The following is a 13922-nucleotide window of genomic DNA, read 5'->3' as shown; positions in this document are numbered from 1 at the left end:
AATATTTTACATTACCAAGAACATACATAAACTTTCACCAGAAAGTTATAGTCAAACAAAGCATTGCTGCCAAAATGGCTAAAAGAACTTTGGTAGATAGACTCTCCTGAAGAAACTGAAAAAGGGAAAGAAACAGCATAAGTTAATTGGGGGGGGGAAGGAACCAGTTCTGATTTCCAGTTGTCATCATCTCAGGTATAGTAGATAAATATGTTTTATGCCTATGATTTTAAATATCCTCACTAAATTTTATTTAATGGCATATTTTTTAAAAAAACCAGTTATTCCAAGTATTACGCAATACTGGCAATGGCACACAGAGAACCAATGTGGTATCATTATCAGCTGCAGCTGTTCAGTTACTCAAAAACCTCCCCCACCAGACCTGTAGCTTTTAAGACACAGCAAAAAGGGGAGTATGTTGACATCCAGGTGATACTGAACTTAAAGTAAATATTAGAGTGAAAATCCTGGAGCAAATGATCTTCCCTTTCCGGGAAAGAAACCACAACATATGCAAAAGTATTTTTATTTAAAATAACATTCAATCCAGCCTACTATAAAGGCTAGAAAAACCTCTTGCTTGTAACTTGCAAGTTCAGCGGCTCATGTCACACGGGCAACTTTTAAAATGCCAGGAAAGCTAACGACATCTAGCTTGCATAAATACTCAAACCACCAAAACCAGGCAAAATTCACCCCTGGCTAGAATGTACAGAGGATCCTCTGCACGTGGATGGAGATGGCATTGCACATCATCTGCTGTGGAAATCAGCTACATTTCTCATGTTTGAAACTTAAGTCTGTGGTGTTCACAACCCAGTTTTCCACAAACCTCAGCTGGTTAGCCTTTTTCTTCCTTTTCTTCTAAGAGGAAAGAAACATGTCAGGTCTTTGGGCCTAAAAAGGTACCTTTTAGTCTCTAGCAATGAATTTTGACACATGTCCATTTGACAAGACGACACAGGAAAATACGTAATTAAACATTCTTTATTAATGATTTCAGAAGTCATCTTCTGAGTCATAATCCTCAATTTTTTGCAGCGGCCGCTTAATACCAATTATTAAATCTATGGAGAGGAGCTCTGTAACACAATGAAGAACTGAAATGACTAACTGGTATTTGCAATACACCAGTTCTAAGCCTTTCTCATTCACAGGCAGTGGCTGATTTTTTCTGAGCGAATGTATGGCTTTGAGATAGAATTTGGTAAAGCTGTTTTGTTCTGTTGTGTTGTACAAACACTTGGGAATACTTAGCAAAGCATCGGCAACTACATTAGATATGACTGCCACCTCTGACTGCTCAACCTGTTGTGCATAGTACTGAATATAATAATGTAACAGAATTTCGAAGTAACCTCCGACTGGCAAAACTGATCCTGCTTCTATGAGGGCATCTGAATAATTCTGTGTAATACTTACACAACTCTTTTCATGTTTAGATGGAACTATATTGCAACTTGTTTTCTCTAGGTCTTTGCCAACACCTAGGCATTCACACACAGTGACTGTATTAACATTATGCGTTGCCGATACAGCCGTGCTGCAGTTCTTTTGACCGACTACAGGTGAATCACTTCTATGGTCCTCGTGCACGTTGCTCGTATGTTCGCATTTTGCATGCTGTTTCTGTACATTTCTTGAAGAGCCATCTCCTTGACTGGCAACATCGAATTCTTTGATGTGCAAGATAAGATTTGAGGGTATTTGCAAGTCTGTCTGCACCCATGCTGGGTATTCACTTCCCTGCAAATCAGGGTTGACAATTTGTGTCTCTGTTTCATCCCTATATGCTTTCAGTTGGTGTTCAGAAACCTGATTACTGTTACAAGAAATATTTTCTATTACGAGTTGCTTCTGAATAGCTGAAGAATGCCAACTGCAAACATCTAAGGCTTCAATCTGGCTTTCACCTTCTCCTTGGTGTTCCTCCCTCCGATCAACTGTTTTAAATAGCTGCTGCAACATTGTAAATGCCCCTTGTAAAGCAGCAGCATGCTGCTCATTAACACCCTCAACGGGCCCACAAAGAATAAGGCAATGGGGCTGAAAGGCGCACACGCTGGTGAAGCCAATGTGAACACACCTTTTTGATCCGAGCAGCAAGGGCTGGCAAAACGTTGCCACTGCGGTTTCAGTGATTTCTCCATCTGTGTTATCACTGAAAGGCATATAAGGCGACACTCCTGTAATTTCACAGATAAGGGCCACTTCTTCCAACGATAAGCACTCTACCACTGAGACACCGTATAATTTTGCATAGTGGATAATGACCTCCTCTTGCTTCACACTCGACAGTAACAGCTTAATGCTATTGCGCTGCAAGCGTTTCATTAAGGCTTCCGTCCTCTGCGTGATCCAGCACAGGGAAGCCTGGTACTGGCCCTCGGAGTCGACGACGAACTCGGTGCCGGGGGCCGAGAGGGTGGGCCGGAGGGCCTCGGTGACCAGCACGGCCCGCAGCTCCCCCCCCGCCGGGCAGTAGGCCGCGAAGTCCCTGCAGAGGACGAGCCCGGGCAGGATCCTGGAGCTCGCCACGGGGAGGCCGGCCACGGCGGCGTGCAGCTCCGCGAAGCGGCGGCCCAGGAGGCGCAGCACCTGCGGGCGGGGGCCGGCGGCCGGGGCGCAGCGGCGGCAGTACTCGCTGCAGAGCCGCGCCAACGGCCGCCGCTCGCCCGGCCCCAGCCGGCCGCCCAGGTAGGCCTCCAGCAGCGCCTCCAGCGCGCCCCACTCCGCCTGCCGCCCGCCCAGGGCCCGCAGGTGCCGCCGCAGGCCCCGCGCCACGGCCCGCTCCAGCACCTGCGCCTCGAAGGCCCGCAGCGCCCGCCGCAGGCCGCCGCCGCCCGCCGCCCGCAGGCCGCCCAGCACGCCGGCCAGCAGCACCACGAACGTCTTGGCGCCGTCCCCCGTCGCGGCGCGGTGGCTGCAGGCGCAGGCCGCCATCATCCTGCGGGCACACGGGCGGTTAGGGCGCCGCGCCCCCCGCCCCGGCCCGCCCCCGCCCGCCCCGCCGCGGTACCTGGCCGTCGGCGGCTCCAGGCTGAGCGCCTCCAGCAGGCGCCGCCCGTCCCGCGTGAGCAGCGCCTCCCCGCCGGGCCGCACCAGCAGCGCCCGCCCGCCCCGCGGCCCCAGGGCGCCGCGCACCGCGCCCGCCAGCGCCGCCGCCTCCTGCGCCAGCCGCCCCAGCTCCGGCCGCGCCGCCATGGCGACCGCCGCCCCGCCCCTTCCGCCCGGCGCGCGCACGGGCGCACCGCCCCACGCCGCCGCGCCGTGAGGGAGAGACCCCGGGAGCGGGTGCGGGCTGCGGCAGCCGGGCGGGGGGCAGCCGGCCCGAGCGACCGGCGCACAGAGCCCAGCGGCGCGGGCACGACACGTCTTCATTGGGTGCGGCGGCACCGCCGGGCCCGGCTCCCGGCCCCGGCCCCAGCCCGCCTCCGCCGCCCCGTAGCAGTTCAAAAGCCCTCGAGAGCGCGGGAAGGGCGGCGGCCGAGCGGGAACGCGTGGCGCGGCCGGCCCCGTGCGGTGCAGGCACTTCCCCCCCGGCCAAGCGAGAGCCGCTGCCCGCACCGGGCCGGGCCCTGCCCCGAAGGGCAGCGAGTCGAAGCGCTCGGCCCGCGGGGCTGCGGCCGTTTCCGTAATGCCACAACCGACGTGTAGTACAGCTCCATGTGTCAAACACCAGCCCCGCTCCTGGCTCACCGGCCAGAAGAGGGAGAAATGCAGCGTGTTTCGGCAGGTGATTTCCCGCCCCCCTCCCCGAGCCTGACAGGAAAGTCAGTCTTCGCACACAAAAGCCCTCACACAAAAGGTCAGATGTTACATATGGCACAAACTTTGACAACTCTTTACATGTCTCAGAACAGCAAGAAACCCATCAAGAAGGCACTGTTTACAATACTTGAACATCTGCTAAATTTTCTGTGATTTGAGGATACCCTTGAAATAACAATAATTAAAACTTACAGATGTACAGAATCCTTGTTATACGTTATTTACACAAACAGTGGTGAAGCAACAGCCTTTAAGAAACTATGTGAAACATTGAATCCAAAGTCTGTTTTTATAAACAGTCTAGCAAAAAAGAAAATTGCCAAAGGCACAGGAGGGCAGCAAAAAACAAACAAAAAAAGGAAGAAACCACCTTCATTACATTTTATGGGACCCTTCAAATAAATTATGAGGTTTAATTGAGCAGGGGAACAACCAGGCTATACCCTCATTAAGTAACGTCAACTATTTAAAAGGAATCAAGATGTGAAATGCAAGAATCGTCATCTAGTGCTGAAACTGATACTTAATACATTTCACATGGCGTATTTACTTTTTCTTAGCTTAGGTCCTCTTTACCTAACTAGGCAACCTGTACCTAAATGACAAATTAAAGGCTTAGAGTGCATTTGAAAAAAACAAGACCAAACCAAAAGGACAAAACCACGTGGCAACAAATTCTGAAAATATTTCCTGTACAAGAAAAAAAAAACAAAACAAAACAAACAAGATTTGTAAATCAGCTGTGAAAACAAGTGCTGTTTTGAACTTTAAAAACTAGTAGGAGGTCACAGCTCTCAAACACCTGCAAACTGTACAATTAATTTTTATGACTACGTGCAGGCAGAGCTCAGTGTTACGTACGCAATAGTCAAGATCAGCTACACACCATGCCTCAAAAGGACAATGGTGTTGTGCTGAAGAAAAGGCTTCACACATGCCTGTGACCAGCTGTACTGTAAAAATCAGGCAAGAAATTTCTTTGTTCTATTCACATGAGGGATCATCATAAAAAACCCAGCAAAACAGAAATGACAAGGTTTTCAATGTACTTTTCAAAATTTAAGGTATTACACAGTCAAGCAGAAGTCTGTGATTTTACTTTTTAAAGTTTCACCATATATCCTTTACCTTCCCTAAAACCTCTTTGACAACAGAATTAAACTCAAAAAAATAAGTTGAAAAGGGAAATAAATAAGCACAGGCCTTTTGCCTCCGTTCAAGCCTTTTACTCATCTTGAGCTGAGTATGAATTTCAGATATGGAGTATATGTTTAATCTGACATTGTCCAACACAGCACTGCCAGCCAACTGGCTGGGTCAAATCCACTTACTACCATGCAGTCCACGTAAAAATACATGCAGACTGTGTTATTAACTGATCTTGAATAGAAGTGATCAAAAAAAAACCAAAACCAAAAAAACCCCAACCAAAACCCCCAACACAAAAGGACAGAAGGATATCTCTCTTTACCAGGGAGATAAAAACTTGTAACTATCAGTCAAGAGTTTCAGCACCACATATTTAGCAGAGTATTATTTTAGGGGATTGAAGTTATTGCCCAAGTTCTCACTCATTTCCTCTTGTATTACTCTCATGTACCAAGTATGTTTAAAGGCTTGTAATGGATTTTAAGACAGGTGAAGCTTTGACATCTGAATGCAATAAGGAATGGCCAAAGCCCAGGCTGAGAATATTAAATAAATACTATATTCTGCTTGCTTTATGCCATTTTATACATGGCTAACAACTTCAGCGTCTGTTTGGAGACTTAACTTGGGGTTTGGTTTCTTTTTTTTAATAGGGGGACTTTCTACATTCACAAGTTTTACCTCATCAGCTGTAGATATAACAGAAGTCCAATCAAGTCTGGTCTTGCCTACGTATACAAAAATCACTCTGGTTAAGATACCACATTCCAGAAAATGATTCAAGACCAAACGATGCTAATGGAAAGCTGTAAGAAATAAGCTGAAGTTGACTGCTTAAGCGATAAACTTCTACATAGCTGAAGCCCAAAGAAGGGGAAATGTAAAAAGAGAAGGGGAGGTGTTTGAAGGCATCAGCCACAGCAATATACAAGCTAGACTGATGAACAAGTAAACAGTATTTTCACAAAATACTGGCAAGACTGATGTAGAACAGAAAGGTAGATCACCTGGAGAGTCAGGGAGGCTGCCCAAGGCAGAGGGAATACCGGGCCATGGCAAAAACCCAAATGCGAGCCTGGAACTGTTCCACTGCCCAGAATGGATTTCATTTCTGAGAGAATCCTCTGAAAACAAACTTGGCTGCCCTTTGCATTGTGCTGCTCATCCTCCCGCTGTCTCACCTGCGTTACCAAGAGTACTTTTGCATACTACAGCCCCTTTTTTGACTTAGTATGCTTGACTGGCACACAGAATTCACCAGGTAAACACTGGCACTACTTTTTTTTTTTGCTGGAATTTTACAAGTTCTATACATGCATATATTTCTTCAAATAAAAACATAAGAAACCCTGGTTTTAAATTGAAACTTAAGCTTCACATTAAACTGCATGGCTACAGCATAATGAATACATGCATGTGTGTGTTCTGTTAGGTAGTATATATCGCAGTAAGGAGGAATTTAACAAAGACTTAGGGTTTCACTCCCTTTTGTTTTGGTGTGTGTGCTGTTAGCCATCCCACAGTTTCTGAACACCTTCCTCTTGCAAATGAAAATGTGTGTTTACAAGTGAACTCACTATGGTGCTTGAATTCTGTTCTACATCGTCTCTCTTTTGGGAGGTTCAACTCAAGCTACATAGTAAGCACACCTCTGCACACAATTTGTTTCAAAAATAAGAAAAGTCCTGGCATCAGCAGTCTGTCCACTTACTGTGACATGGCCATACACAAATGCAAATTCAAAGCTGTAGATCTATCAAGACTTACAAACATACCATAAATCCTTGACATTTGCAATTCATGAGAGAGATTGGACCAAGACAGTACCTTCCTGGGTGCTGTACTGTTAAAAATGTGCTCTGTACAACAGATGCAGGAATGTTTTTATGAAGAATCTGAAGTTTTAAAACTATAAAAATAAAACCATCTGGCTTACAAGCCACTATAGTATTTCAAGATAAAAACTCATATTTCCAAAACAAAGACATTACATTGCAGAATTCCCAAAGACTTCAGCTTTTTACTTGCCAGTTCCTAACACTCGCGATTGTTGTATAATAATGTATTTGTTTGACCTTAAACAAAAGTTTACTTCCAAACACCCAATGCCATTTACAAAAACTGTTGGCTACTTCGAAAGTTCCTTTGTTACAAAAATGGTAAGTTTAAATGTAACAAAGTATGCTCATTTCTCATTCTACCATAACAGGAATCACATCCTACCTACAAGGTCTGACCTCTGAATTTTTAACTTCACCTATTCCAAGGTGGAGATTCATCAGCAGAGCATATGATGTAATATAAAACACAAGGCTGATGTCATATGTCTGCGAGAGAGAGGCACACACCAGAAGCAAGAGTGTACTGGCACTTACATAATTCTTACTTCAACTGGGTAGATGGGAGTATGATTCTGAACCATGAATGCTGAGGCAAAGTTCTGTAAGTTGTTGCTACAGGGCTCTTTTAGATAATATTGCATCATTTAATGTCCAACTTAAAATATGGTCCCCAGTAACAGTCTGATCATTCCAGTTCAGAAAGGCCCTTGTTCATGCTTCCTATTTGAACAAGAAATTAATGACAAGCTGTAGCAGAACCACGAGTAAAATGAAGACATAGTGCTTAAACTGCAAGAAGTGGTAGTCCACAGGTGGTGAATTAGAAGTGACTCTGTTTCGTAGAGCCATAATGTCCCTGTAAGATAGAAAATAATATCCTGTAAGTGATAACCTAGACAATTTGGCATTTTCTAGCATGGTCAGGCTCCCTACAGAAGACAGCTTTTGAGAGAAATTATGAAACATCAATGAGCACTCAACATTTGGGAAGAAGGGTAGTTTAAAGACATCAAGGTTCTAAAACAGAAAGATACATAACAGCCTCCGAGGAAAAAAAAAGCTAGAAAATTAGTATTCCCTAAACCATTTTAAAGCATTTTATTTAGTGCTACCTTTTAATGTCTTCTTGTGTCTCCTTTATAGATTCAATGGCACTCTGCAGTTCACCAAGGTCTGCCCCTTTTTTCCTCATTCTTGTATTATGCTTCAGAAGTTGTGCTAGGAAGACACAAAAGCCAGATGTAATTCACAGAATTGACTGCTAAGTCGAAAAAGGAACAAAGTACTAATGACAAACTAAACCAGTTGCAAAAATGAGGAGAAAGTTTGCTAACTAAGCTTCTACTGGAAACTAAAGCTTTATTTCAGAGTCACCTCTAACACAGGACAGCAAGTCAAGTGCTTGAAATGTCTTAAAACAGTCACTATATTCTTTAATTTCTGCAAGCATTACCAACAACAAAAATCTGCCTTCTAGCAACATACTGATCTACAAATTAAAATAATTTATGTTGTTTTAAGAAAAGAGTTTACAAACACCATTTCCCGCCCCCCCCCCCCCCCCCCCCCCCCCAACTAAATATGTGCAGCACTTAAGCCTACCTATGCTACATACTGATGTTTAAGGGGACAGGAAAGTTTGCAATTAAAACCATGACCCATTCTGCTCCTTTGTTTTTCCAGAATGTGCTTCACATTGGATAGAACTGTGGTGTCAAGCATGCATTATTTCATAATACATACATCGATATAAGAAAAGTATGTGTGACTACAGAACTCTGTTTCACTGTCAAATAAATTCATCTACCCAAATACATCTTTTCCTACCTTCACTCCCAGAGGAATCCTGGTTATCAGGCTCAGGGGATGAGAAACCACACTCTCCTTTCTTCTGACTGGCTGGCTTTCGTTTCATTTTTGGAACACTAACCTACAATTGACAAACTTAGGAATTATTTCCAGATAACCAGACTGAAGCAAAGTGGCACGTTCTAATAGAAATAGTTAAAAGCATGAGATCTAATACAAGTCCAGGTTGAAATTTTTGATGTATAAGCAATCTGAAGTTTGTGCATCTTCCCATTTAAGGGAAAATACACATTAAACTGTTGAGTTCAAGTTTGCATATTTTATATTTCTATCCAAGTCATCTCTACCACATAGGATGCAACACAGAAGTGAAAGACTATGGGACTCAGTAAACTACATTTTTCTAACAGCAGCATTTCCCATTGCTCTCAATGCTTTGATGACCTTTACACACACAACACAACATATATACCAGTCCCTGGATCTTGCTGCATGTGCTAACAGAACTGGAACATACCATTGGTGTCCGATGTCGAACTTTGGTTTGGATGGTGCCATCTTTTTCAAATTGGATCATATCATTCAAAGGGTCCCACGGTCTGGTACTAGACAAAGTAAATATGATTGATTAATACCACAGCAATTTAAAAAAGAAATATTTTCCTGCTCAGAAGCTATTCAGCATGAACAGGTTAAAGCTCTCTCTTCCTACGCAGAAGTCAGACATGGAATAAGTGATCTTGTCTTCCAGCTATAGCCCAGTCCTAACCTGAAGAGCCCAGAGAGCCAAAGAAATAAACTTTTACGTCCAGTTCAAACCCTCAGCCAGCTGGTAAGAGTACAAGCTGTTGTATTAACTAACAATATCACTATGAATTTATCTGGTTAGTGATATTTAGTTGTCAAACATGGAGAGGTTTTCTGCTTAACGTACAGTTACTATTTTACAACTACAGGGAAATTAGGGGATTTTAAAAATTACTATTATTTTTGTACTGCTTTTTTGGTTGGTTTTTTTTCTTTTAAAAGTTGCCTAGGAAACCGCTTAACAATCAGGTACCTCAAACCTGCTTTCAACCCGAAGTAGCTAATGGTAATCAAGGCTGGTTTCAAGAGGCACTAAGGAGCTACACACAGTTTTCTTGTTCTGATTTTTTTAAGAGGCTTTTCCAAGTATAGGTTGATACAGAATTAAGATTAAAAAAAAAAACCAACAAAAAAAAAACAAACCAAAAGACACGTAGCTCACTGGAGAACAACAAGCAGCCAAAGGCAAAGACTGACATCCCCACCAATTACAGCTTTTTCAGATAGAAACTGCAAGTCAGCTGCATGAAGATCATCCTGATGCATAGCTCTAGCGAGAGCAGATTAAGCATGGATTTCCTTTCACCTCCTCCTGTATGCCTTTTAACATGTTTGTAGCCATTTCAGATGTAGAGAATATAGACCTGTATTTACATTTTAGCTTAACCTGACTTGAACTGAATGTCACTGAAGATAATCGGGTTTAGAACTAGGCATTGCTCTCCCAGGTCTTCTGTATTTGTAATCCAGATGCCTAAATCCATAATCCAGATATGTTAGCAAATGCCACAGCTCACTGAACACATCTTTCATAGTAAGCGTAAAAGGCTGCTCTCTACATGGACGGGGTGGTGAGCCAGCATCATATGAAGGATCATACGGAAGGAGACAGAAGTTTCTTCCAGGGACTGCTGACAGCACAGACTGCTTTCTAGCACATAGTAAAATTTCCACAGCACATCCTTGAACCACAGGGCCTCAAGGAGACAAGAAATAATGCATATTAACAAGACAGATTACCCCTTGCAGCTTTAAAACCCAACAGATTTAAAGTGCAGTACTTGCCCTGAATGGTTTTAACACAGGGTTCACCAGTATGGGCAGTCAATTCAGCTGGACTACTCACAACTCTCCCCAAAGGAACAGGCATCTACAGCACTAGAAGGTTCAAACCAAGAGAGGGTGTTTCACAGAGTATTTAGTCTAGTTGGGGAATTGTCTGCTGCAGGATGTTTTGGGTGGTGAAAGTATGCGCAAACTTAAAAGAAAACCAAGGAAATTAATGGAAAATAATTCTGTTGAGAGCTGCTAAATACACAGAATCCCCGCTTGGTTCTAGGAAACCTCCAAGTTGTAAATTTGCTGAGGATATGAAGAGTACTCTGGATTCTTGTACTCTTCGCTATACACACGCTTAGGTCACTTCCCCAGTATTGCTATTCTGGTATAGAAAGGTGAAGGGTTCCCAGGTTTAGCCATGGAAATATACTTGCAGCATCCAAGGCTTCAAAGTTGCTTAATTCCGAGTGTATCATCTTTGGATATTTTACTTCTACAATCCTTGCAATGTAGAAGTGTGCTGGGTATTGAAAAAGAATTGGCAGAATGTGAACGTCCTGTGAAAAACCATCAATAGTAAAGGGCTCAGCTCCAAGCTGACTTTTGCAAGCACTGGTGAGAACACTGAATGCATCCCAGCAGTCAGAAAGATGGCCACATCTACCATCTTCCGATTCAGATCATCACAAAAAACGATTCACACTCAGGTGTGCAGGGCATATTTGACAGCCGAGCAGAGCCACATGGTCCCAGCATTAACCACTGCTGTAAACCTGTTATTCACAGAGTTATTCTAACATGTAATAAACCATTAAATAGCTCAGTTCACCTAAGCACAGGCTTTTCCCATTTCCAGACACTAGATTTTCTGATTTCCAGTTGGTATGCTCATATGTACCATATTTTCCAGTCTGGAAAAATCTGTGTAGCTGCTCTGGTCAGGCTGGGGAGGTGGGGAAAGGAGCACAATCCATCCCCAAGAAACACTAGAACACAGGCCAGATTTGTAGAGGCACATAACCATGAAGATAAAAAAGAAAAATTCCATTGCAATAGTTAAATTAAAAATGGTTTGTTGTATTAGCAACCACTGCCTTTTCAACACTAGAAGGGCCAACTCAGTTCAGCTAAAAAATTATGCGTTTTAATTAAAATATATAAACAAGAATATCAAGTAGCATTGCTTATTTCAGGAGTTTGAACTCAGCTATATATCAAAGTTCTTTTGCTTCTTAAACACCAGGAAGAGGCTCAGCAACACTACCAAGCACTTAACAAGCAGTTTTTGTCACAAGCACTTCAGAACTCACTCAGCGTATTTGTAGTGCCATTCTCCTGTGACTGAATCCTGATCAAACAGCTTGCACGTCCACTCTTCACCCTTAAGTTTCCTCTCTTTGGCACTCCGTCTCTGAGCTTCTTCCAGGACGTATTTCTCTTGAGTAGCTTCTGTTTGGTCTTTATTATTTATTGCTTTTGTCACTTGCTGCCAAAGCCTGACAAACAAGCAGTATAGAGAGTTACAACCTCGTTGACAGAAATAACTGCAAACATTTCCTTAATTATAGGCTAAGTAAATGGACCAACCTTAAACAGAATATAACTATGCTGTAATACATGTTTTATCAACATTTCCATCAAGACCTCCCATGATTGTGAGGTTTGTAAATAATTATATTGTATTTAACAGTGCTACTTTCTTGTTTTACAGGTCAATATCAGCACACATGGAAAAGAAAGAAATGATAATTTGTTCATAATTTGGAGATGAGTTTTATTTTATCAAAGTAATTATACATGATTCTAAAGTGAACTTACTTCTCTGACTCAAAGTCATCTTGTTCCTCAAACTTCACTGTGTATCTAGGTAATCTACGCTGCTTGATATCAGACGTTGGATTCCAGAATGTCTCCGACACATCTGTCTTCTTGTCACTAATAGTAACTTCACTGTCCTGTAACATACATAATTCAGTTACCTTAGTTGTAATAATCTCAGAGAGTGCCAAAATAACACATTAGGGAGGAATAAGCAATTCTTTTTTTGTAACAAGACTTTGTTTTGTTTTGGATGTATGTAGATAAGAATAATTACATATGCTACATATTCCACTTCTGCACGCTGTGCTAGTTCTAACTTGGAACAGAGGTGCAGCGGAACCATGACCACATTCAAAACCCAGCAGTGCCAGTGTCAACTCACCAGAAATGAAAAAGTTTATACATTTCATGCTGGTGCCATAACAGTTCTTCACAGTACTGACACATACACTAAAAACATTTTGCAAACTGAAATGCGTCTTCTTCATGAACTACTCAAACGTACACAGCTTTTCTATCTTTTAGGAGTTCCAAATAAGACTAAGTTGATTATATACTTTCTTGAGAACTGTCTAACTATGAAGTGATACTTTCTATAAAAGTGGTACTTAACACTTCCTTTAAAAAAAACTTGAGTCCTTTTTGTAACTAAGTGCTATTTTAACCTGTCTCAACTATGAGCCAGAATTATAAAATACCATCCCTCACTACTTACCCAGTGACCCTCCAAAATAGCCAGAACTTCTTTGCCAAGCTTAATTTTCCCTGATATTTGGTTAACGCTGTCATTGTTACCCAAAAAAGGCTGCAAAACAAAAAGAAATGTTTTCAAGTTTATTTTAATAGCAAATTATTTTTGCATTTATGTCAGTGTTAAGGAGAAAAGTGTATTTATGAAATGTGATGCAAACAGCCTTGATGATTCTTAATATTATAACTTACGTCATTTAATGCCCAAAACAAGTCTGATACCACCGTAAGTTGTTCTCCAATATGGTATTTTCTGAAAAGTTTTGCTAAGCAAAAGCATTGTCTAAGAAATGTGTGAAAGAAAACTGAATATATTGCAGAAAACAGTGATACAGTGGAGGACACAATAATTTGCTACACTAATTTCATCACTTTGCCAAGCACCATTTGTTACTGGAGATTAACTCTTGCAGAAGGCAGAACAAAAATGATTGCCAAGAATTTTCTTCAGCCTTTTTGATAGTCTGCACATGTACCCTATGGGCGGATGAGTCAAAATACCAACTAACACAGCCTCCTAACTTTTATGTTTCCCCTATAATTTCTATAATTTCAGCTGAATACTGTTTCCCTCTCCACGTGCACACTTCTTAACTATTTTTTCAGCTTTAAATCAGTTTCTGCCTTAAAGATGGCAAACCTATTTGAGCAGTGCAAGCCATCTATAAGTAGTTTAGAAACCTTTGTTTAGCTTTTGTGAGAATGGAGGTGCTCCTACAGCATGCAAGCTGCTAAAAATAGTCCATGTAAACAGCACTGGCATTAGGCTGATATAAATGTCAGCCAAAGCTTTACGCATCATCTTTACTCGAGGTGTCACGAGCAATTTAAAATTTACCCAGGATGGAAGAGGGGAACCTGCTAAGCTCTCCTCCAAGGGCTTTCCAGGAGTTTAAAAAAGACCCCGAACAT

At 42.6% G+C, this 13922-nt stretch overlaps 2 protein-coding genes across 8 annotated transcripts in view; both read right to left on the bottom strand.

Annotated features, from left to right (window-relative positions):
* Positions 1 to 972: 972 nt before the first annotated feature.
* BBS10 (Bardet-Biedl syndrome 10) lies at positions 973 to 3233 on the bottom strand. The gene is made up of 2 exons (XM_056341990.1): positions 3023 to 3233; positions 973 to 2950 (listed from the first exon to the last, which is right to left on the bottom strand). Exons 1-2 carry the CDS (start codon positions 3205 to 3207, stop codon positions 1003 to 1005), a joined length of 2133 nt encoding a protein of 710 aa, XP_056197965.1. The 5' UTR covers positions 3208 to 3233; the 3' UTR covers positions 973 to 1002.
* Positions 3234 to 3812: 579 nt separating this feature from the next.
* OSBPL8 (oxysterol binding protein like 8) overlaps positions 3813 to 13922 on the bottom strand; it is a 93564-nt gene continuing 83454 nt past the window's right edge. For all 7 annotated transcript variants that reach the window (XM_056341983.1, XM_056341985.1, XM_056341986.1 and 4 more), the window contains 7 exons: positions 12976 to 13065; positions 12258 to 12394; positions 11750 to 11935; positions 9091 to 9178; positions 8592 to 8694; positions 7877 to 7982; positions 3813 to 7620 (listed from right to left, as the gene is read on the bottom strand). In XM_056341983.1, coding sequence (XP_056197958.1) covers positions 7485 to 7620; positions 7877 to 7982; positions 8592 to 8694; positions 9091 to 9178; positions 11750 to 11935; positions 12258 to 12394; positions 12976 to 13065 — 846 coding nt within the window. In that variant the 3' untranslated portion in view covers positions 3813 to 7484. The remainder of the gene's footprint in view (positions 7621 to 7876; positions 7983 to 8591; positions 8695 to 9090; positions 9179 to 11749; positions 11936 to 12257; positions 12395 to 12975; positions 13066 to 13922) is intronic.

Source organism: Falco biarmicus, chromosome 5 (assembly GCF_023638135.1).
Source record: "Falco biarmicus isolate bFalBia1 chromosome 5, bFalBia1.pri, whole genome shotgun sequence".
Taxonomy (NCBI): Eukaryota; Metazoa; Chordata; class Aves; order Falconiformes; family Falconidae; genus Falco; species Falco biarmicus.
This window is presented reverse-complemented; position numbering and strand designations above follow the sequence as displayed.